The following is a 26,178-nucleotide window of genomic DNA, read 5'->3' on the forward strand; positions in this document are numbered from 1 at the left end:
TGCCTGCTGTACGCTCTCTCTCTCTCTCTCTCTCTCTCTCTCTCTCCCCCCTTGGGTGTGAGTGTCTCTCGGCCTGTAGTCTCCGCCCTCTCCCCTCGCAGTCTGCCCGCATGTCTCTCTCTCTCTCTCTCTCTCTCTCTCTCTCTCTCTCTCTCTCTCTCTCTCTCTCTCTCTCTCTCTCTCCCTTCATTCCCCGCCCCTTCGGTCTTACAAACAGGGACAGACCAAGACTTTTTAGGGTCTTGTCCATAATTTGAGTGCCCCCTCAAACCAGAAGAAGGATTAGTCCTCCAATTAATATGCGAAGTCCCGCCCCTTCCACTGTTCCTCATGGGACCTTATTTCTGAGGGTATGGGCAGCGCAAATAGGGCATTGGACACGATGGACGCAAATGAGGCGAAATGTTTTAGATTTGCGTTGACACGAAGCCAGTCAGCGTTGAGATTCTCCTCGCGTCGTCACTCATCAGTGAATCAGTAGGAAACACAGCGTAGCACTCTTTGGTCTCCCGGCGTCGTGAGATACTTATGTTTCATACAAAGACCGAACCAAAGTATGAGTAAAACCAGAGACTGTCCGTGGTACAAACAACAAGGTTGATGCCATATTTATGCCGAGACGGCGTTATGTTCTGTGTTTACGGAGCAGCTACGGTGTTAGCATAGCCTAGCTCTGAGCAAGCTGGACGCTAATGCCAAAACAAGCATTATTAAAGTTATTTCTGTATCCTCTTCAAAGACAAACCATGACTTCAGACTAGCATGCTCTTTATTAAATCACAATGTTTTTTTTATTTCGGACTATAGCTACTGCTGCTGTGAACCAGCTGATCTCTGGCTTGCTATTCAGAGTGAACACAGCTCTATGAAATTCACTGATCCCCCTCCGGGTAAAGTTATAAACAGGTTAAGTTAGTTTCCCTGAGTGTCTGGGACTTCCACAACATGTGCAACGCAGCACTAGTGTTTATTTCGGCCGTGAATGATGAAACATTATCGGTGTCTACACAGAGCTAAGTCCCTCGTCCTCTCCGGCGCGGCCAGCGTGGGCGACGCGAATGAACTCAAATCACACGCAAATAAATCCTGCTCAGATTCTGCCACCAAATTTGCACAACAAACACGGAAATGCGGAAATTTTGTGTTGTGTTTGGTGTGAACACCCTTTAAACGTCAACTGACAAAAATGTGTCAAAAAGTTTCTTGATGTTTAAAATGGCATTTGACATGTTGACCTGTCATAGCAGGAAAAGCACAGGTGCTTCACATTTGGTTAGATGTTTGCTGGAGTCTCAGAAAGCCATTCCATGGAGCTAGCATGCACAATAGCAAGACCCTGGAAGTAGCTCACCTCAACGGAATGCAGTCGTTTTTAATGTTGTCAAAAACCTGTTCTTTTCTAGCTTTGACATGTCAAAATAACTGCTAGGGAAAGGCCTGTGGACAGAGACAGGTTGAGTGAAAGTCAATAAAGTAACATTTAAAGGCAGAGGAGGCCTCCGTGCTCGTAGCAGATATTCTGCTCGTCTGTACGACGGCGTATCAGGGCCACTGTATGAAAAACAACGGAGCCGAGAGAGGGGGGCAATATTCCAGGGAAAAAGTTGCAGATATGCTACTTTATTACTATGCTAACAAACAACCGCTAGCTAACTTCCCATGAAAGTAGGCATTTATTTTTCTAATTAATCCTCATGTGACACCGCCTCGTCAAGGTCCTTAGGGTGACGGCTTTTGATGCTTATTGTTGGTTTTATTTATACGGGCCAAATTGTCATCTTATGAGTGTTTATTGATCGGGTGGTCGGGTGGATAGTAGCTGTAGCTTTCACGTGTTGCCATAGCAACGGCAAACATCTGGTCAAGCTCCGTCTCTTCTTCTGCGTTTTTGTAGCAGAAACAGCACCACATATAGGCCTGGAATATGTACTACAGCGCGCTGAATCGTTTTCAGTAGATTCGTCTGGATGCAGATTTTCTTGAAACGACGCCACGGAAAAACAGAGAAAAAAAGTTTGTTGTGGTACGTGTAGATGAGGGGCTTTTGACTTTGAATGCATCACCAAACTGAAAAAGTCCCGCCCCTTCGTTCAGACCTCTTTTAAAGTTGCTCAATCAGGAAATAAGTATCGACAGACAGGCAGGCCGTCTATTATTTTCTCCGGCCCAACTTTTTTGATTGGACGGGGTTTTTACCGTCCTGCTATGGCCATAGATGACATTTAAAAATTGTTTTTATGTCAGAGCATTTAATTAACTCATTGATATCAGAATGTTAGAGGATTTCAAGTGACCACCCTTTAAGTATACAATTCTCTGAAAGTATTATAATTCTTATAAAACATCATAATGTCATAATCAATTAGGCATAAACACACTGAATATGACCAACTAGACTAGAGGCATGGGTGAGAGGAGTGTCATGAAATAAGAATAAATCTGTAAAAGAATAAGAGAATAAATGTGAAAATAAGGAAAAATAATAAATAATTAAATCAAATGTCAGAATATAAAAACAAAAACACAATAAATAAATAGGCTACAAATGTGGAAATATAAACAATAGATAAAAACAAATAACGGGATACATATTAATAAATTAATTTATAAAAAATATGTTGCTAAAATATATTTTTTTAATATACAGACAAAGTAGAGTTATATATTTGCAACAAATCAATTACAAAGAGATATTTTTACATAAATCATGAAATGAATGTGAAAATGCTTAATGAAAATATTCCTTTATATTTTGTTCATTGACCTAATATTTACATATCAATTTATTTATATTTATATATTTATGTCTACTGTATATTTCCACATTGTTTTTATTCTTATCAGCATATTTCTGCTGTGAAAAATACATTTACAAATGTAGCGCTACAATGACATTTTTGAAAATGTGCCGTGTGAATTCTAATATGTATCTGATAACCATCTTGTCCCCCCGTTTGCATCTCTCCCTTCATCTCGCTGTCAGATAGATGAGGGCAATTAGAGCATGTGAAATGGAAACAGTGATAAATATTTCAGTGCTGCTGTCGCTGCTCTGCTGTTCTGTTGGAGGGCATCATATGCAGACAGGCTGCATCATATCCTCCTGCCATCACTCCTACCTGTTGGCCTTCCTCCCTGGTTCAGGCTAGCACTCAAAAAAACACTCTTACATTAAAGATTTGCATGCTGATAACACATCGTCACACAGAGTTTCTAGATTTGTGTGAACTGTTGAGATTTAGACTTAATTCCCTCGATTCATGTCATAATAATAATAAATATTGGAGGCTAATGCAGATACTGTTTGAAAAATACACTGCAGTGTGGAGGCTGATGCTGAAACCCTGATTTGTCTGGTCTGAAAGTGTAAGAAGAAAATGGACTAGTTGGAATATTTGAAAAGGTGGAATCACAATGAATGTACTTGAAAGGTTAAAGAGTGCCATACGTCTACAAATGAAGTTTTTTTGAAAAGCTGAATCTACACTGCATCACTGGTTTTGATCTGTATGAAGAAGGTGAACTTGCAAAATAGTTGGAACATTGGGAATGGGTTTCATTTGCATGATTGCCCTTCTCAGTTTTAATAATACCAGTGGTACTATTCCCTGTTCAGATACTTCCTGGGGCTTTTCTTTTTAAATATGTCAACATTGTGGAAATGTGAGCAAGCTGAAGATCTCTTTTAAGAAGAATGTTATGTGCTGTCACAGTTGATAAGCAATCAGGTTACCGTGGTGGTGGTAACTGTTCAGTCAGACAGAATATTGTATAGAGTTTAAGGTGAGATGCACTTATAATACTGCTTCCCAGACAAAAGCTGTGAATCTATGGCTTAGAGGTTATGCATGAGGGGTTACCCCTTGATAAATGAGTGTGTGAAATGTGTGTGTCCAGATAGGAGTGAGAGCAGGATAGAAAACTGGTACATTTAGCTGTTTTTTGGTGTCTGGTAACATGAGAGCCAGTTTTTATGTTGAAAATGTGGAAAAAAACGTAGATGAATAATAATAAATGGAATATTCACATGTAGAAGAACATATTGTTTGAGTCCAGCATTCACATCAATTATAACAAAGTTGTGAATCCTGGGATGCATCAGTTGATTTGTCTATTGGGATTGCCGATGTGTCAGAAGAAACAAAGACAATCACTGGAAACCCTCCAAGTATAAGTACAAATACAGTGAATACAAGGTGTTGTTGCTTGTAATAAGTAAAGTACAGTAAAATCTGCCAATGGAACGAGTGAAGATTGGCTCTGTAAGATATCTTGGGATAAGAAGTAATATTTAGCCCTTTTATGATTTCTAAAAAGAGATGATGAAATTGAAGTGAGCTGGGAAATCTCATTGTGAGTTAATTACGATTCAAACTTTCTCACCAAATTAAAATGAACCATTTGCTCTCTTTCGCCTTCCACAGTCTGAGAAACCCTGCAGTGGACTTCTCAAAGGTTCTTAATCATTTTCAGTTATTCTTTTACTTCAATGCTTTATGTTCTTCTTTCACAGGAATGTATCCCCTCTCTAACACAGTTTTACTATTGCCTGTTAATGATGTTGGTTATCCAGATGTGAAAGCTTATCCCCCTGCCCCACTCACTTGAGTTCTGCTGTCCACAAACTCCAAAAATGAGCATCTGTTAGCACACATGGAGCAAAAACCACAGAACTGTTGAACTGGGAGAGAGTATACATACACTGATTATCAGTATTACTTTTATGTGTAATAACAAACATACTTGCGTTTGGTGTCTTATAATTTAAGCTTTTTTTGCAAAAGGACTTCAAAGCCCTTTTATTTTTCTCGGGTAGCAATCATGGTTCACAGATTTAGCAAACACTCAACATGATAACAAAATAAGACGGAACATAATGGAAATAACAAAAGTGTGGAACAAAGTGAAGCATGAATACATTAGATAGTATAAATAGCTATATGTAACTTTTTCTAAAGCTGCTAATCTGAAAACCCTGTCTCCTACAAAATGACACTCTGAAAGACATTTCCAGGGAGAAGATAAAAATGTGGTTAATAAAAATATACAAAACAAACCAAAGACACCATCATAGTTTAGATTAAAGTGATGGTTCGGAGTAAAATGCACCCTAGGTAATTTCCACCAAGACATCCAGCCAAACACCCCCTCAGAAGCATTTTTAGCGATGGTCAGCATTGGTCAAGATAGGGCGATCAGCCGAATGGCTTAGTACTAGCGCGATGGTACATTGTGTATATCTCGTAAATTACCCCACTAATAATGCATGGAATGTTACCAAACTTCTGCAGTAGTACACATAGGGTCTGTACTCACAAAATGAGGCATTTTAAACGTTGTAAGTACATCAGGAGTTTATTTAAAAGAACACTTGCCTGATTCTACTGCTAAAGCTACCGCTGTTGCGTAGACGGCACTTCTGTGTTTACCCATCTTCTTCTTCTTTGTGTTTAATGGCAGCCGGCGTTTACCCAGATGTTTCCGTGACGTGAGTTTCATGCCAGAGTATAGAAAGTTTCGCTGATATTATAAATGCTTGTATTATCATGTCAACATTTATTAAAAAAAATTAAGCGAAACTTTTTCATACTCTCCCGTGAAACTCGCGTCACGAAAACAGCTGGGTAAACGCCGACTGCCATTAAACACCAACAAAGAAGAAGAAGCTGGGTAAACACGGAAGTGCCGTCTACGCAACTGCATTTTACTCCGAACCATCACTTTAACATGACTATGAAATTGAAACAAAAAACTCAACTACACAAAAATGCAACCAAACTACTTGGTTCAATCAGGCCCCAACCTCAAATTTTGAAAAGTGATGCTGAAGTACCTTAATCTTGCATTCTCTGTTTTGTCCATCAGGGGGCGACTGTTTGTAAAAAGAAGTCTGATTTCATGGAAGTCTATGAGAATATCACTTACTTCTCACTTGATGTATTATCTTAGTAAAAATTGTAAGTGAGTTCATGGTCTCAATCTCTAGTTTCAAGTCTTCTTCAATCCAGCATGATGTTCATTTAGTACATTATGGTCCATTTAGAGTCCAACACACCAGAAAGCAGGAGATGCTTTAAGAGCGAGGCATAGTGATTGACAGATCGCTACCAAAGCAGTTAGTTACTAAGATGACTTTTAGACACTTGACACTTAGCTGTAAAGTTGACCTTGAATTATGAAGCTAACGTTGCTAGCAGCTTCACACCAGAATCCAGATGGATCCAGATCCAGTAAGGCGTGCTTGTGTTAATCAGAGCCACCCATCGCTCCTCCACAGTCCAAATATGGTCGCCTTCTTCACTGGTTGGAAAATTCCAAGAAAGATCAGACAGGATGAACTCAAGGCTTCAAAACCATAGTCTACAAACCAACAGTGATGTCACCATGACTACAACCCCTTCCTATATACAGTCTGAAGGTCACATGGACAGGGACAGCAGCCTCTTGGTTAGAAACTAATTTACGATACATCAAATGTAAACAGAATCAAAATACTGTTTCCCTCCAAAAACATGCACAATGTAGTTTGGTTGTTTGGGAACATAATCTTTAGGAGACCAGGCCGAATCTAAAATACATTATTGGACTATTTAGTTCAATCTTCCTGGAAAGAACAGCTGTGTCATGTTGGGGAAGAAAAAAGGAAATGGTGCTTTCCTTTGAAGGTGAGGGATGGGGCGACCCACCAACATCAAAGAAGCACCCACTGGGTGTGTCCTGCTTTCATGTGTTTTCTATAGCAGGGATATTTTAAGGCTTCCAGACTGTGTGGACATCTAAATGACCTAGTTTATTCTGAACCCGGAGAGTTCAGTCGGCGTGTTGCGTAACTCACACTGAAGGTTACAGCATCTTTCAGCTCGTTGTTGTAGATTTATGGTCTGTACTTGGACGGTTGTGGTTCACTCTCACTGCTCTCTGGTGTCACTTTGGGAAAGCTGTAAAAGCCCACAGTAGTACCTGCTCAGAACCTGCTCAGGCCATGTTAGCAGCTAACTGGTGAACATTCAGAGTCGGATGTTTCCACTGGGAGTGAATGAATGCATGAAAGCTTTAGTACATCTAGGGGAATGTGCTTTCCATAGAGAGCATACAATACTATTAAAAGTGGAAATGTGGAAACATTTTTAAAAGAAGTAAATGTTTTATATTGTTACGAATGCAAGTTATCATCGGTTTAAAACTGCTGAGCAAATCTTTTTACAGTGCGACAAATCAGAAATAAGTATTTTTGGTGGCAAAGTCCTAATAATGAATAATAGAATAATCATAAAAGCAGAGAAGTCCACTCAGCCAGCCATCAGATGACTCATGACAATGTGACAAAATAAAAACAGCAGCGTGACAGACGCCGTCTGATAAACGTAACCTGGCTGAACCTGAAATGAGTTACAAACACCCACTTTCATGGTGTATCCACTCACACACACACACACACACATATAACACAACATGCATTAACCTCGAGCCATACACCTGCTGATGTTTTCAGATATTTGTCTCTGAGATTTCTGATCTCAATGCTAATCCTGTCTGGAACTATTTTTTTTTTTTTAACAAGGTAATATTCCCATAAAATTTGCTGACGCTGGATAAGATGAATCAGAGTCCTCTTGTCGTGTACCATTATTCATTCTGGAAAATGAATCAGACAAATTCTCTTGTCTGCTTCATGTTTCTTTTCTGACTCGTGGAGTAGTAGGAGTGTCAACAAAAAAAGACACTTGTAAGAGATTACATGAGTAATTCAAATTGTGGAAATGTAAAAAATAAGAAGAAATAAGAACAATTAAATGAATGTATTATTTGTCTTTAAATATCTTTATTTTGTATTCCAGTATACTTTCTTGTGCTTAAGTCTCTTTATATTTCCACATTTTCTTACAGATTTATTCATTTTGCATATTGCACTCTTATGACTTCATACAAGTGGGTCAAACACTATATATCCGTGTTTGATATGCAACCGCTTCCTCTTTTATTCTTTGCTCTGTAAACATCGGAGGAAGCCGTGTGTGCGTGTGTGTGCGTGTGTGTGCGTGTGTGTGTGTGTGTGTGTGTGTGTGTGTGTGTGTGTGTGTGTGTGTGTGTGTGTGTGTGTGTGAGTGTGAGTGTGTGTCTGTGTGTGTGTGTGTGAGTGTGAGTGTGTGTCTGTGTGTGTCCCGGGTAAAAGAATGATAAGGTGAGGGCTGCTAAGTCAGGATGTTGAGGAGGCATCTGGCAAAGCTGGAACACCACATCATCACACTAAAACCAGTCCCACCTCAGCAGAGTCTGCCCTGACGCCCTTGAGCAAGCCACATAATTGTTGTCATCACCGGCACAGCTTGCCAGCTTGCCTGCGGGCGTGTTGCTGTGTGAATGTACAGCAGGCGGTGCTTGAGAACTGCACAGTGATCAGCCAACTTGCCCTGGAAGCTCCTGTGGATGAAACTGACGGGATCAGTGCCTTAAAGAACAACACTGTTGTAGTTTAAAGGGACAGTTCACCCCCAGATCAAAAGTACAGTTTACCTGTAGTGCAATTACTCTGTCAATTCCTGATCGGGATTATTTTGGTGTAAATTCCCAAATTGAGTCTGCCTCGTCTCCACTATAATGGGATTAGATGGCAAAAGTGCCAAAACTAATAAATACATCACTCAACGTTAGCATCTCTTTCCAGAACTCTTGACCCAATGACTGAAGCAGTTTCATGTAGGAACTATTTTCTTTCTACACTGCCGACCATATCACGACGTAGAAGGCTGCATCCATTTTTGCATCCTTGAAGAAATTTCTGGATGTTGTAGATGAATGTGTAAAAAACAAGTACTTTTTATAAATCAATATTAAAACATATATGAATGCATGTATACAGTAATAAATGAAGAAATAAATATGACAATTATTCTAATTATTAGGGCTGCACGGTGGTGTAGTGGGTAGCACTGTCGCCTCACAGCCAGAGGGTTGTGGGTTCGATTCCCGGGTCGGGTCCGGGTTCCTTCCGTGTGGAGTTTGCATGTTCTCCCCGTGTTAGCGTGGGTTCTCTCCGGGTTCTCCGGCTTCCTCCCACAGTCCAAAGACATGCAGGATGGGGATAGGTTCATTGATGACTCTAAATTGCCCGTAGGTGTGTAGGTGTTCGCCCAATGACAGCTAGGATCGGCTCCAGCCCCCTGCGACCCTGAATACAGGATAAGCAGTAGACGATGAATGGATGGATTCTAATTATTATTTTATATTTTGTTATTTTTCTTTGTTGTTATTACAAATTTGAAATATAAAACAAAGAAATTAAACAATAAATATTTAAATATCTCATCGTCAACTGCTTATCCGGTGTCAGGTCGCAAAAATATTTAAATATGAATGTGGAAATATAATATAAGAACTTATGTGTGATGTCGTCTCTATGAACCCTGCATGAATGCAACGTCCTGCTGTAATTCATTTCACCAACAAACACCGCCCCCCTGTGGCCGGAGGGCGGTACTGTGACCTACCGCCAAGCGGTGGAGGGAGAAATGTTTAAAAAAAGAAACATCCTAAATGCAGTTTGCCCAGCAACAGCCCCACAGTGTTTTCTATATCAAACACGGTCAGTGTCAGAGCTTGAGGAGGGAAACAGGAAGATGCTGCTCGTCTGTGGAGCAGCTTATAAGTCGATTTTTCTGCATTTTACTTAGAAACTGGTGCATCCTGACAGTCCACGTCACACGTCTCAGCCCCCTTCAGACCACAGGGATCAAGTTTTTTCTCTGTTCACAAGCATCCACTCACTTATAACATGTTTAGACTTTCCAAGGAGCATTAACTGAATAGGGTTCTTCCTCCTGAACTCAATCTAAACTGCTGCTGACAAACAACACAGGATCAGGTCAGGATGTGTTTCTCTTTATTTGCAATAAAAAATAGGTAAAAGATCTCCCTTTACAAGTATACCAGGGAAATGCAGCTCGTTGTGAACACCACCACCGTACGCCGAGCAAACGGCTGCAGAGGAGTCACAAACATCTGGAAGGACAGAATTCTACAGAGAAAGAGTGCATTTAAATGCACACATAAAAGCACAGCTGTCTGTCATGTGAACGCAAGTCAACCAGCAGAAACGCTGCTCCTCAAGCTTTGGAGGCGCTGGAAATACTTACAGAGGTGGTTCAATTTAAACCTCCAAAGCTTCCTCCATCATTCATCACTTCCTTTTAAAAAGTTGAGCCCGTATGAGGCGAAGTCCCGCCCCTTCCTGTGAACCACCATGGGACCTCATGTACGGTAGCCAACAGTCAGAGACAAATCATTGTTTTGGTCCCAATTGAGTTTCGCCAAAATGTATACATATGATGTTTGTTTATTCAAAAGATCATTTAGCAAATCAAGAAAGTCTCAATTTGTGGTTTAACTGTACCAGACTGTGAAAATACATAATTATTAAGAGGACATACCCAACAGGTCTCTGTGTGTTCGGTACCAGGATGTAACGTTACTATAACAACAGGTCTCTCTGTGTGTTGGGTACCAGGATGTAACGTTACTATAACAACAGGTCTCTCTGTGCGTTGGGTACCAGGATGTAATGTTACTATAACAACAGGTCTCTCTGTGTGTTGGGTACCAGGATGTAACGTTACTATAACAACAGGTCTCTCTGTGTGTTGGGTACCAGGATGTAACGTTACTATAACAACAGGTCTCTCTGTGTGTTGGGTACCAGGTTGTAACGTTACTATAACAGGTCTCTGTGTGTTGGGTACCAGGATGTAACGTTACTCACACTAACAACAGGTCTCTCTGTGTGTTGGGTACCAGGATGTAACGTTACTCACACTAACAACAGGTCTCTCTGTGTGTTGGGTACCAGGATGTAACGTTACCCACACTAACAACAGGTCTCTCTCCTTCTTTCCCTTCCTGCTGATAAAAAGAGTCGCTGGATAAAACACATCAGATAAGATAACCTTACATTAGTGATGGAACGTAGTTAAGTTAGCTAGCCATACAAGCTAACGTCTGTATTGGTGACGTACGTTGTGTGAGACCAGAGATGTCGTTCACGGAGCTCTTCCACGACACACTGAGAATGATTTGTCTCTAGCCGTTGAACTGTACATATCTTTTCTGAAATGAGGCTGCATGTGGGACCCTGGAGGGAGCGGGACTTCGCCTGTTTATTGGGTCACCTGCTTGCTCTAAAACAAAACAGGAACTCATAAAACTCATGAAAACGTTGCTCTACAGCGCTACTAATGGTAAAAAACGGCACACTGTTAGAGGACACGCAGCCTAGCCACAACCCTCTGAAAGGATTCAGCCATGAGAACTTTGACGCAGACATCCTTTTATCCCATTTCCTGCCTGCATCTGTCCAAAAAAAGGTAAATAATAAAAAATAATTTATACCACAATGTCACACCTTTAATCCAACCACCACCATTATTATTAGTGTGCAACATGTAACCAACTTTGGTCATAGTATCCAGTTAATTTGAACCACTATTCGCTCCGTGGAGGGAACACATTCAAGCTCAGCTGATCAACAGCTCCAACAGGTAGAAGCAACAATGCAAGTTCCAAAATACTGTGTGGGAGGCGTCGATGAGACGAACCATTGAAAATAAGTTATCTGTGATGATGTGACTGTCGATGTGCATGTAAAAGCACTGAGAGATGGACAGAGGGAGAGAGAGGGTGAAATGTTCCTTAAATAAAACATTAAAAGGCCTCAGAGTTACATTGATATACATAGAAATCACTCAACTTAATGTTTCACCATACACATACACTTATGGTCATAGCAGAGAGAACGAAAGGAAAAACACAACAAGAAGAAAATATACAATCAACCCCTATAGCTAAGTGTGTATTTGAAGTCCCAGAGATATGCTACAACAGGACAGAATGCTCTCCATCATCTGGATGATCCACAATGCAACTCCAACTTGTGTGACAGCCCTACTTAGGTTCAATGCCCTTCCGGCAGTGCCGCTGTGGCGTGATCACCATCGTATCTCAATACAACCACTCTGGTGGCACCCATTCCCTTTCTATCAGACAGTCTGAGGTACACGCCCACCACCGGAGAGGCAGCCGAGAGAAAACCCCGGGTTTACATGCACAAGTTTCGGCTCAGTCAGGAAGCAGCTGGTGCACACGTTCATTCTGCATGGAAACAAAAAGAAAAACATCCACATGGGGGGGGGGGGGGTCACCTCGTTGAGGAGGTGTGTCGGGGCTTCCAGTGAGTAGAATTACAAGTCCACATGATGCTCTCAACGGAACGGACACATGCTCAAAGAGGAGTTCATGAGCATCTGAGAGAGTTCATTCATGTACACCAGAGCAAGTAAATGAAGAGGTAAACCAATGTTTGAATGAACCAGTCAGTGAGCGGCTTGTTGAACAGACAAATGAACGAGCAGATGAAGTGCAGAACTGCATAGACGCCGTGGCGGATCCCCCGTCTGTCTTCCTGAACAGCTGGGTGATCACCGCGGCCTTTTGCGCGTGACGAAGATGAGGACCCTGCGGATGGCGATGAGGCGGTCCTTGAGGGAGGTCATGGACAGGATGGTGAGCTGGGCTCGATTCTCTAGCGGGAGGACGGCGAGCAGCCACCAGCACCATGCCGGCCCGCTGGGACTGGCCTGCAGGAGAGAGAACGGGGTTTTCATGTGAGGTCATCATAACGGTTTCTTTTTTATTCAAATATCTATTTTTCAGACTTTTTCTCTCTGCTTTCATTTATTTTCCCATCAGGCTGTGCTGCAGCTCTTCTCAGCAACGCTCTGTTTGACCTTGTGCCCCTCCCACCCAAAAATCCCCCAGTCTGCTCTGATTGGTTAGTTGACCCACTATGTTGTGATTGGTCAAGCTCAGTGTGTTAGTCAGGCTCCCCAGCCTTACCATAACCCTGCACACAGTCACAGCGTCAGAAAGCACATTCTTATCACCAGATCATTATAAATCCACAGAAAAGAGGAATGGCCAGTGCTGTGTGGTTATGGATGTTTTTGATTTCCCGGGCTAGAGACATTTTAAGCCAAAACTGGGGTTTAGCTTTTTTTTATTATTATCCTTCTCTTCCTTCCAAATCTTATACAACACTTTGCAGATTAGGGCTGCAGCTGAGAGCAATCAGTGCTGCTTGAAGTAAACTGGCATCAGAATATATGTGTATATCTGTAGTGATGGTGGTGACGGTGGGCTGTGGCCGTGTGTGCACACCTGAGGGTCGGAGTCTTTGCTGGGAAGGTGTCCAAAGTGGCTGAGGATCTGGTTCTTCATTTCGTCTTTCAGGGAGGTGAACCAGTTGTTGGCCTGCTCGTACACAGCGTTGTGCAGCTTCAGAAGCTCCATCAGCTCGTCCCCCTCCACCTGACGACACACACATTTCATGTTAGGGGATTTTCTGTTTCAACACCATAGAGTAAGGTCCCACTTCCTGTGGACCGCCAAGGGACCTTAATACAGACAGAATATGTATAGCAGTCAAAGAGTGGCTTGGTGCAAAGACTTGATTTCTACTTTGTGTGAAAGCAGCATGATGCAACGAGTCTGCAAAGACACCACACGGCCCACCTTCTTGTCTTCCAGGTACTCTATCTTGGCGGTGTTGTAGCCGTCTCTCTGTCCGTGGCTGAGGACTTTAAACCGCGACACCCCGATGGTGTCGACCACTGAACGGCCGTCAGGAAAGAACTTCACATCTCGCACCTGAAACACAGGTTTATCTCATGTTAACGCCTGTTACGTGACTGAATGTGGCGGAGCAGCAGCATCCTTTCCAGACTGGAGGGACGCGCTCACCTCCAGCATGCAGCCGTAGTCGGCAAAGCCTTTGAGCTCATCGGCGATGCACATGCCGAACTGCTTGGTGCCCGTCTCCATGGAGCGGCGGATCATGAGGCGGTAGCGAGGCTCGAACACGTGCAGCGGGCAGGTGATGGTGGGGAAGGCCATGGTGCACACGAAGATGGGAACTTCCTGGTTCAAGCTGCAACACACACAAGAGCTTGTTGAGACTGAGGTGTTTCTGTGTATCTGGAAGCTTTAGAAATCGGAGATAGTTAATAAACAGTGGGCAGAATTAATTGTCAAATGAAAGCGTTAAAGCATGAAATAATTGATTTAATTACTGTAATGTTTTCACTCTTTTCAGAGATGTTCCATGTTTTTGTATCTTGTTTTCGTTAAATAGGAGTAAAAAAAAACTAAAACTAACTTCATGCTAAAATAACAAGAGCTGCTAACTATTTAAACAATGGTCGACCTTTTTTAAAATAACTATTGGTGGAAGCAGTACAGGTCAAAATTTACATACATTTAAATATCACCAGATGTTTTACTTTAACTATAATAATTTAAATTCAGGAACAAAAACAAAAACAGTTATTTGTCCATGTTTGTACTTTATTATATGTATTTTTTTACTCCAGCTTTAAGAAATATTTCTGATCGTGTGACGAGTGTATTCAGATACAAAGGTCAGAGTGTCTCTGTGTGTGACGGAATGAGGTGAAACTAACTTGGACAGCTCCTTCATCTCCTCCTCATGGATTTTCTTCCTCTCTGCCAGCTCGTCTCCTAGGTAACGCTGCAGCACTTCCTCCATCAGTAGGGTCTTGCTGTAGCCCCTTGTGGCCAGATACTACAATGACGACACACACACAAAACATTACATCTCCAATGTCACAAAATAAAATACACAACAACATAAATAAGAACCCTCCCCCTTAATAATGTTTTTGTTGTTGTTGTTTTTTAAGTCAGCCACCCACAAACCCTGTTCTGGATGTGAACAAAATGTGTTTGGCGAGAGTAAAAGTGTGTGCACCTCAGCCAGATTCTCCTTGCACAGAGGACAGTTGGAGTTGTGGTCCAGGCAGCGCTCCAGGCATTTGAGGCAGAAGGTGTGTCCGCAGGGCGTGGCCACCGGCTCGTAGAACAATCTGGAGAACAGGCAGAACAAATGATAAACAACACACAGTGAAAGGATCTCAACTCATGTCAAGGTTCATAAGGGATGAAAAGGTCTAAATGCAGTCTGGAGATGTTAAGAAGCTTCCAGGTGTGATGTGTTCTTGTTAAAAGCCGAGCAGCTGACTTCTCTACCAACTGTTGTCATTTCAGGGATTTTTGATTGAAACCAGAGAAAAGGTTGTTGCAGTAATCAAGACGTGAGGAGATAAACACATGGACAATAGTTTCTGCATCTCTACAAGTTAAAGTAGATCTGATCTGCAATAATATACCCATATGTGTGTGTGTGTGTGTGTGTGTGTGTGTGTGTGGTCACCTCATGCATAGTGAACACTCCATGTCTCCACTGTCCAACAGCTCAGCAGGGAACGTCCTTCCTCCAGACACCGTGGTCGTCTGAGAGCTGCTCTCCTCGTCTGCACAGAACATCATCACACATGTGTGAGTGTGTGTTCTCACCTTATTTAGTATCTTCAGAGTATTGTCTTTTCATTACAATTTCCTTTTAATTTTAACTGTTTGTTTGTATGTTCTCGCTTAGAAACCAAAACATTTAATCAAAGAAGTTGACAGAATATACAGTGTGCAATATTAAGTGTTTTCCCTGATGATCAGTAATCGGTGCTGTGCTACTTTCACTCTCTCCTACCGGGTCTGAACAGTTTGGAGGGAGGGTTGAAGCTCTTGGAGGGCCCATCTGCACTGTGTTTCCTCTTGAGGCCACCAGGGGGTGCCGGCAGTGCAGCCAGGACACCGGCCAGGCTCTTGGTGCTGCCGTCACCTGCAGAATGTTCCGATTTACCAGGAGATGGAGCTGAGAGTCTGGAGAAGGAGCTGTCCGCCGGGATACTTTTAGTCACACTGAACTCAGAGTCCTGAAGACAGACAGACAGAAGGATTAGGGAGTTTGACAGAGCGGGACCTTTATGAAGGGGTGATCATTTTTACAGTCAGCAGTGGTGAAAAGATAAAACCGATGAATTGTGTAACTGATTTCATTGACTCAGTAAAATAAATATTATAGAATTCAGTGTATCTCAAATCTACGATGTCCTTTCTCACAGATGTGTCTGTCGGCGTCAGTGTGTTAGTTTGTGTGCAGTAACCTGTGAGGAGGAGCCAGGTTTCTGAGTGAGAGGCCTCAGGGACCTCAGCAAAGCAGTGGGTTTGATGAGGCGGGTGGCGGCCCCCCCCCTGCAGTGGGTGCAGTGGGGTTGGCATGTCCTCATTCTCAAACACAGAAGAGAAGGTCTCGCTGAGGACCTGCAGGGTGAAACCAAACAACGAGACATCCTTAGTGAAAAACAATCAAATAACATTGGATAAGATGATCAGAACACCAAGGTCTACTTTCCAAGGATATAAAAGCTTTATCCAGCCTAGTCTGCATGTTCATAGCGATCTTTTGCACAAAAGCAGAATTGGGATATCCAGGATAACTGACTAAGCTGGGTTCAACATATCCCAGTGAGAGCAGTCTGGATTAACTGGCTGCTCAAAGGCCAAACCAGGATGAAGAGCTGCGACTAAGTCAAGCCAGGAGCAACTAATCCTGGAGAGTCAACGTAGGCGACTTCCTCAACTAGACCCCGAGATCATCACTGACTCAGTCTTAATGAACCAGACGATGTTCTCTTGTTACTGTAGCGCTTGAAACAACTTTGACAGGTACGGTGGCTGAGGAGGAACAGACTATCAATATATTGATCTTATCAATACATTAGACCCAGAATCAAAGAGAGGGAGCGAGGGGGGCTCACAGTCTGGCTATCGGACCGCCGGTCTTAAACTGATGCGCTGGGAATCTTTGCTGAACAATATGAACAGCTTCATGGCCATAATTAGAACTGTTACTATGACGATCACATGTAGAGTTTAATCAAATGTATGAATATAGGCTTAATCCCGTTCTAGGTTTTGTGCAATAGCCCCCTGAAGGGTGACGAGGGCTGCTGCTGGTAAACACAGATGTAAACACACTGCAGCCTGCAGCTCAGTAAATTAAATTAAAGTAAATTAATGAGTGTCAAACAATCAGAAAGTAGCTGCTGTGCTGTCTCTCTGCTAACGCTACCTCGTTCAGCTTTTTTTAGTTGTGCTTCAAAGGAAATTAGTTCCTCAAAATGTTCCTAGTCCCTGGGGAAAGTTGCTGCGGCCCCAAACCTTTTCTACCATTCTGAGTCAAGGGAGCTTCTCTTACCTTCTGAGCCTCCAGTTTGACTTTGGCCCACTCTGGCTTTAGCGCCACGCACACCAAGTATTCTTGCAAGGCCTCGTCATTCCTGCCCGCTTCACTCAGTGCCGTGGCTTTCAGACAGTGACCCTGAAATACACACAGGTGGTGTGAAAATGTGAGTAATGCATCACACTATTTTCTATTAAAAGACCCTCAATGTTGCCAATCTGGTTTACAGATTCAAATTCAACATTTTCCTCATAACCTTTTAAGTGGGCGCTCAGGCCATGAACTGAAACCAATATTTCTGCTGTTTGAACTGTATCTATTCACAGATTTACACAAACATCATTATATTATAAACAAGCACTTAGACCATGTGTTGTATCAGAGTTTAATATTGCATTGTATATCCATTTAGGATGTATTTCTTTGCACTTTTCTTTTTGTTTACAGAACAACTGACTTGTATATTGACATTTTATTTCCTTTTCCCCCTCCAATATGTTTTTATTCCTATCATCCTCACTTTTATTTCCATTTCTGATAAGTACTTTGTGAGCGATGCAAAACCTGGAGTCAAATTCCTTGTATGCATACTTGGCCAAATCAAACTGATCCTGAAAGTATTTATAATTAATTCCAAATAAATTCAAGAGTAGCAAATATAGAAATACTTGGATGATGTGGGCAAAACAATACATGAGTTTGTTTAATTATTTAGAAAGATTAATGCTGCTCAGTTTGGTTGCCTTTCTGTCTTTCTGTTAGTGAAAGTATATTCAGAGGCGTCCTGATGACTGTAGCCTGCAGGGGACAGGAAGAAAAACAGAAAAACAGGATGCTGCGTCTCACCTTCGTCCAGAGAGGTTTCATCCTACAGAGGCTGCTGGCATCCTGCACTGCCTGACTCAAGTTCCTCATCTTCATATGCAACGTGGCCCGTTGGTACAGCAGCCTGCCTGAAGAGGGCGCTGTAGACCACAAGGAAATAACAGACACACACCGCACCAGGTCAGTGGAAAGAGATTGACTGGTTTTTCTAGGTCTAACAGAAGTAGGGCAACAATGTAACAGAGCAATGTGACGCATGTGAATGCAACACAACTTATGTAGTGATAATAAACAGTCGTGCCAGTGAATAATTACCAGACTGCAAGACCAGGTTCGTGTGCCTCATTAGGAAATTACCAGTGTTGGGAGTAACACATTACAAAAGTAATGTCATTACTGTAATGCATTGCTTTTTGCTGTAACACGGTAATGTAACGCATTACAAAAAAAAGGCTAATATTTTACTCGGTACAAATTTCAGTAACGCCCATTGCAATGCATTTTTAATGTTTTAGCGTTTTGTTTTTATACAAATTCCCCAAAAACACAACAAAAATCAGCAGATTGGTAGCTTCCACTGATGGAAGAGATGATGGCTGCGGCAGAACTGGAAATAACACACTTAAATAATAATTTTCTAAAAGAATCATTCTTCTTTTCTTTCTTAGAGTAGGGTTAGTCTAGAGACTGTGTTCACAGCAGCGAACCCCGACACACATCAACACAACGTTTCTACCGTTTCCTTCCAGCTCACTTACTAGGTGCTCCTCGCGGAGTTACCCACAAAAATGTTATTGGCCGCTGCTTTTGGGTGGAACTTTGGATTCTGAAGGCTTTTGGAAAGTTATTTAGGAAACTTTTCTCAAAAAAACGTAATCTCTTCTTTCTTCCTGAAAACTCAACAGAAGGAAAGCAGCTGCCTGATTTAAGTCAGCTGAGACTCGGACACAAACACCACAAACAAAGACATTTTCAGAGACTGGAAGCTTCAATCAAAAACCTCAAAGAAGCTTTTAAAGAAAGAAGTGACAGTGGGTACAGCTCTAGTGGCTTGGTCTGATCCACTTTGCCTGTTTCACATTTAAAGAGTCAGGGCTGTGTATGATTGTTTGTCAGCGTGCACACAGAACAGACAACTAGCGGGCCGAGAGGAGATACTCGCTGAATTTGATAAAAGTGTTTTGGAATTAAATATGCATAGGCTTTATAGTCTTATAATAATCTAAACAAATGTAATTAAAATGACGGACAATGAGAAATTCCAACGCTGCCTATAAACAATTATGATTCCCTTGTGCTGGCTGTATAATGTATATCCATGATGTCTCCATGTGTGTTGTTACTGCAGGTGTTATTGGAGTCTGCTGGTTGCTGTCTAACTGTACGAGTCCTGTGTTTGGTGGATTGCATCACTGTGCAGCAGGAGAGGAAAAAAGATCAGATATTTAATAAGACTTAAAAAAATAATAATGTTATGTAATGTGGCACATTATTATTAAATAGTAATCTGATACAATAAAGATGCTACCAATCGGTTCTACAAAAGGGATTGCTTAGATCAAGGTGGCTCTATGACAAGGCATCTTTTAACAGTATTATCCAAAACAATGGAGTTCAGACCTGAGATGTGGGAAATTGGGCTTTTCATGGGCAACAACAAGGTAAAAATGACAGCAGCATTGTTAGTCAACACTCGTGGCAAATCCTGACAGGTGAGAGGTGAGCATTGTTCCCTTGTTTTTCACTAATTGTTTCCTGCCTCAGTTGTGTTACATTGCAAAATACACAGAAATCTCTCCCTCAGTTCCCATTACTGCACCTGTTTCGCTCTCTTACACAAACACAAGTCAGTACACCAGCGTATAATGTGCTTTGTGTAAAGGCAGTTCCTGAGAGCGATGGCATGGAGAACCACCACGGGGGAAACTTGGCCTGAAAGGCATGGGTTGTATAACAGCTGCAGTTCTGCTGAGCCCCCTGTGCTCCCCCTGCATCACACAGACGCCACAAGACCTCCTGCTGCATTTGTTGGTCAAACATTGACTTGGCAGTGACAGAGCTGTGATGGCACTCTGTCCTCCCGTCACCCACAGGACAGAAGGCATGAATCACTATTGATCCGAGGAGATAAACAACTCAAAATGAGCCATTTGAACACGGAAGGACAAAACGGACTGGAGTATATTTCTTTTGTTGAACACTTATGTGCATTTGTTCAATTTCTTTAACACCTGCCAGCTGTGCCAGTACCTTGTTTAAACCTTTAAGCTATTTAAGAACCACGGGAAATGGATTTATAATAAGACTCTGATGTAGGCCAGAAGAAGGCCAGAACTTCCTGTGAGGATTCAAACAGTGCAACATGAGACTTGCCCAGGTCCACGTTTAATAAAGACATTGGCAGTCTTTAATACCAACAAAGTAAGTTCAGGGAAAGCAAATTAAAGTGAAGTAAGTAAGTTGATTTGATCGTGTAATATAGCAGCAGTTGATCCCTATCACGTCTCACTGTGTTACCCAACACCTCACAAACTGATAGCTTATGAAACACCATATTTAGGGGGGGGGGGGGGGGGGGGGGTATATAAACTCCTTTTCAGCCTGTCCCCGCTAAGGAATGTAGATCATGCATTATGTAAACGCTATGCAGTATATTTTGTGTATTTAGTGGGGAAGAAATGACATTAGTGCAGAGAGAAAACACTACAGCACAGCAGAGCAAAAATAGAAAACATGGCATGACCGTGCCATTGCTACAGCAGATCAGTATGTGTGCTGCTTAGATAACCAAGTCATATAACGTCTGACCTCAGCGCAGATAGGAAGCAGTGGCGCCACTTATCGGTGACACGGGGAAACTACACCGAAAAAAAGTAGGTCACCTGTAGAAATGACTACTGTTTTGATGAAAACATCTCACATTTAACACCGATTGTGAAATATTAAATATGTTTCGTTGCATGCATGAATGCTGTCATCTCACCTAGGTCTACTGCTGCGTCGTACTTCTCCAAGGCATCAGATAGGTTCTGTTTTTTCCACAAAACCTCTCCTTCGATCCAAAATCTTCTAGCTTTACTCTCAGTAGCAAACAGTTTGTCCAGCAGGCTGCTGAGAACAACGTCTAATCTACGGTCATTAGGCAGTCCCTCTTTTTTGTGCAACGTTTGTTTGCATTGTAAACACTCTTTGACAGCGTTGTCCTCCAAGCAGCGTTTGCAGAAAGTGTGTCCGCACTCCACGGTTGTGGGTTCGTGGAGCAGACACTTGCAGATGCGACAGGAGAACAAATCCAGTGCTTCGTCCTCTCCACATTCCCCGTCACTTTCAATCCCATCTCCCCCGCCGCTGCTTTTTGCGTTTACAGTCCCGTTGACACCCAGCTCTTTCTCGCGGAGGGTACGGGCGATGGTTTCCACCAAGAGAGGCAGCTCCTCTGGGAGCAGTTTGCCCAGGCTGGCCGCTGTGCAGTACGAGTCCAGCGCCTCGGATATCCGCCCGGCCCGGGTCAGTGAGTCGGCCTTCCTCAGACATAAACCCCTGTCCGGCTGCTGGAGGTCTGCGAGCTGCGAGCTGTAGATCTCCACGGCCAGACTAAAGTCCCCAGCCCGGTTGGCCTCCTCTGCCACCTCCAGCATTTCGGGGAAGATCCCCGCAGCTCCAGGGTTGGAGAGCGGGTGGACGAACAGCTCGCCCTGGTGAGACCTGACTGCCGTCTCCATCTTCCACAGGTAAAAATCAGATACTTAGTCCACTGATAGGCTGGCGCTCATTGCTAGCCATTGGAAGTAGGTTAGGACTCAAATCCCTGTGTAACATTGCTGGTCCGTGTCAAAGTCCCGCAGTCAACTATGCGGCTTCCCGTAAACACCGACTCAGTCTCGGAGGTAGGAGGTTGGCGTTATGTATTAAGCTTTCCGCCTGTCAACCTCTCGTCACTGTAAAGCACAGAGGCGGTCCGATAAAGTCTCTCGACTACAACTGGAAACGTTCAAGATAATACAGTTTTTACAATAAGATCAAACAAATGATTCTCCGGCATGTTTCTGACAGTCGAGAGGCCATGGGTAAAGTCCTCCGTGCTTACCAAGTAAGAAGCTTAATATCCATTTGGTGTTACGGTAAAATACTATATGAAACTCAACAAAGGCCACGGTAAGGTTTTGACATAGTTCACAATACATAGATTGATTACGCTACAGACCCACAAATCCGTCTTTGCTCCAGTCAACCGCAGCCGACCGGCCGTTGTTTTTATGTAAGAGACCCCGGGAGCAGTAAAGCTGAGAGCTAGCTAACGTTAAAGCGGTTAACTAGCTAGCAACGCTCGTCGAACTACAACAACTCTCTTCAACTCGATGTCCCCAAAACAAACAGCAGATAACAACGAAACCGTCTGTCATGTCCTCTTCTTCAAAAACAAGAAGCTGCGGATGAAAACGAAGCGGTCGCTGGGGTACTCCATTTGTGTGGTTAGCCAGCTAGTTTCAGTAGCTAAAGGTTGTTGCTTCTGATTCCACGTACCATTCGCTGAAACCAGCACATCGCGTCACGTGCCACACGAGACGGACTCCTATTGGCCAAATAAGTGACTCATTTATATAACGCACAGATATTGTATAACTTCACAGGCACCAGTGGTGGACTGTCTCTGAGCTGCACCCAAATAAACCCACTCTTATTATATTTTTAAAACACAGTGTCACAGCAAGATGCCTTCAGGTGTAATAATAGTTCTGCTTGATATTAATTATCTCTCTGTCCCTGCTTGATTTTTAGTGAAGATGTCCAGATGTGGATTGATTTGCTGTTTCATGTAATGTTTTATACAAGCAGTGTTTTGTGTCTGTTCTTGAGTAAACAGCTATCATGTTATATCATCATGTTATATAGCTGTTGATTTCAAATATTGTGTTGCCTTTCAAGTACTGTGTTAGCTGTGTCTGAAGTATATAATTGTGATATTATACCAGATCCTCGCACACCTATTTTGGGCGGAACACCCTTATAGTTCTATCTAATTTACCATGCAAGATAATACAATATGGCATGGTTATTGCAAAAGGGAATATTTTAAGCCTTTGGAAATTGATGATGTGCCTTCTTTCCAGACCTGGCTGGTAGAAATCACAAATGTGTTACTTATGGAATGGATCCGACACAATGATTCTCTTAGCTCTACAACCTTTGATAACATGTGGCAACCATTTTGTCTTATCTATGGAGGATGGCCTAAAGTGTCTATGTATATGTACAGTATGTAGAGCATATATGTGTGCTGATAGAGTATGTACATATATGTACCATATATGTTTTTCTTCAAATGTCTAGGCCCGTATTTTCAAGCTGATAGCGTATCAGTGTGTCCCATTTCACACATCTCCATCATAACTGTGCCTGTATTTCAACTGTTTTGTTAATAAACTGAACATAAGTGAGTCTTTCTTTCAGTCAGTCAATGATTAAAAACACAACTCAGAAGGCAGACATTGAGTCTTTTGAAGTGTTATGTGGTCATCAAATTGCCTAATTAAATACTCAGTTTTCAGGTTGTGATCACCAAACAATTTAGACCTTCATGGCAATTTTCACAAGATCAGAGGCAGAGGCACATCTTTTTGCGGTCAAGACACGTGGTGCTGCATGTAGTCTCATAACCATCAACCCGTCAGCTCCCCCACCTACCTGCCATTAGAATTCATAATTGGCCATTTCAAAATGATCCATGCATCAGCAGAACGCTCCATGAATCTGCAGCTCATACAAAACTAATTTATAATAATAATTAATAATTTAATAATCACACTTGATTCTCTATATCTGTATATATAAAGGTGCTATCGGTAATAGGTGTTTATCTGCAAACCTTCTCTCCTTGATAATACCTGTCATTACCATAGTAATACGTTTGAGGGTACTATTTAGCTTGCTTTTTTATCATTTTTATTTATGCCTCCTCATATTTCCACATGTTTATTCTTTTATTTGTACGACTCCATACATATTGATCAGATGCCCTAAAGGCAGCTGCCAGCCCCTGAAGTCATTGCAGCCAACACCTCATGTCTTAATCCCTGCGGTAAACTTGACGCCCACCTGAGGTTCCAGTGCTGCACTGTAATCTTTGGGATTATCCCGACAGTGAGCGCCAGCAGAGAGGCCTCTGCTGCATGACTCATGGGAAACAGCCAGCATTTAATCTCTACCACCATCTGTGGTGTTTTACTGAGTGACACTTTGGCATGCTTTTATATATATCTTATAACTAGACACATTCCTTGTGGTAAACAGGCCCAAATTAATATCATTTAGTGATCTATAGCATCTACAGAGAGCCTACGTCCCGCCCCTTCCTGTTTCCCCCATGGGTCCATTTTGGAGTATGGTAGTCATTGGAGAGTATGGATGTAACCTTACTCACACTAACAACAGGTCTCTCTGTGTGTCCGGTACCAGGATGTAACGTTACTATAACAACAGGTCTCTCTGTGTGTCCGGTACCAGGATGTAACGTTACTATAACAACAGGTCTCTCTGTGTCTTGGGTACCAGGATGTAACGTTACTATAACAACAGGTCTCTCTGTGTCTTGGGTACCAGGATGTAACGTTACTATAACAACAGGTCTCTCTGTGTGTCCGGTACCAGGATATAACGTTACTATAACAACAGGTCTCTCTGTGTGTTGGGTACCAGGATGTAACGTTACTATAACAACAGGTGTCTCTGTGTGTTGGGTACCAGGATGTAACGTTACTATAACAACAGGTCTCTCTGTGTGTTGGGTACCAGGATGTAACGTTACTATAACAACAGGTCTCTCTGTGTGTTGGGTACCAGGATGTAACGTTACTATAACAACAGGTCTCTCTGTGTGTTGGGTACCAGGATGTAACGTTACTATAACAACAGGTCTCTCTGTGTGTTGGGTACCAGGATGTAACGTTACTATAACAACAGGTATCTCTGTGTGTTGGGTACCAGGATGTAACGTTACTATAACAACAGGTATCTCTGTGTGTTGGGTACCAGGATGTAACGTTACTATAACAACAGGTCTCTCTGTGTGTTGGGTACCAGGATGTAACGTTACTATAACAACAGGTCTCTCTGTGTGTCCGGTACCAGGATGTAACGTTACTATAACAACAGGTCTCTCTGTGTGTCCGGTACCAGGATGTAACGTTACTATAACAACAGGTATCTCTGTGTGTTGGGTACCAGGATGTAACGTTACTATAACAACAGGTCTCTCTGTGTGTTGGGTACCAGGATGTAACGTTACTATAACAACAGGTCTCTCTGTGTGTTGGGTACCAGGATGTAACGTTACTATAACAACAGGTCTCTCTGTGTGTTGGGTACCAGGATGTAACGTTACTATAACAACAGGTCTCTCTGTGTGTTGGGTACCAGGATGTAACGTTACTATAACAACAGGTCTCTCTGTGTGTTGGGTACCAGGATGTAACGTTACTATAACAACAGGTATCTCTGTGTGTTGGGTACCAGGATGTAACGTTACTATAACAACAGGTCTCTCTGTGTGTTGGGTACCAGGATGTAACGTTACTATAACAACAGGTCTCTCTGTGTGTTGGGTACCAGGATGTAACGTTACTATAACAACAGGTCTCTCTGTGTCTTGGGTACCAGGATGTAACGTTACTATAACAACAGGTCTCTCTGTGTGTTGGGTACCAGGATGTAACGTTACTATAACAACAGGTCTCTCTGTGTGTTGGGTACCAGGATGTAACGTTACTATAACAACAGGTCTCTCTGTGTGTTGGGTACCAGGATGTAACGTTACTATAACAACAGGTCTCTCTGTGTGTTGGGTACCAGGATGTAACGTTACTATAACAACAGGTCTCTCTGTGTGTCCGGTACCAGGATATAATGTTACTATAACAACAGGTCTCTCTGTGTGTCGGGTACCAGGATGTAACGTTACTATAACAACAGGTGTCTCTGTGTGTTGGTTACCAGGATGTAACGTTACTATAACAACAGGTGTCTCTGTGTGTTGGGTACCAGGATGTAACGTTACTATAACAACAGGTCTCTCTGTGTGTTGGGTACCAGGATGTAACGTTACTATAACAACAGGTCTCTCTGTGTGTTGGGTACCAGGATGTAACGTTACTATAACAACAGGTCTCTCTGTGTGTCCGGTACCAGGATGTAACGTTACTATAACAACA

General features: G+C 42.5%; 1 protein-coding gene across 1 annotated transcript; it reads right to left on the minus strand.

Moving 5' to 3' along the window:
* Positions 1–9,863: 9,863 nt before the first annotated feature.
* Positions 9,864–22,489, minus strand: LOC311021776 (LON peptidase N-terminal domain and RING finger protein 2-like). The gene is given in 13 exon segments (XM_084022579.1): positions 9,864–12,626; positions 13,207–13,356; positions 13,561–13,695; positions 13,789–13,975; positions 14,508–14,629; positions 14,816–14,930; positions 15,278–15,377; positions 15,611–15,836; positions 16,068–16,154; positions 16,156–16,224; positions 17,162–17,284; positions 17,993–18,111; positions 20,955–22,489. Coding segments are annotated over 13 exon segments (2,331 nt in total). The 5' UTR covers positions 21,694–22,489; the 3' UTR covers positions 9,864–12,467.
* Positions 22,490–26,178: the final 3,689 nt, after the last annotated feature.

Source organism: Eutrigla gurnardus (assembly GCF_963514095.1).
Source record: "Eutrigla gurnardus genome assembly, chromosome: 12".
NCBI classification, from domain to species: domain Eukaryota; kingdom Metazoa; phylum Chordata; class Actinopteri; order Perciformes; family Triglidae; genus Eutrigla; species Eutrigla gurnardus.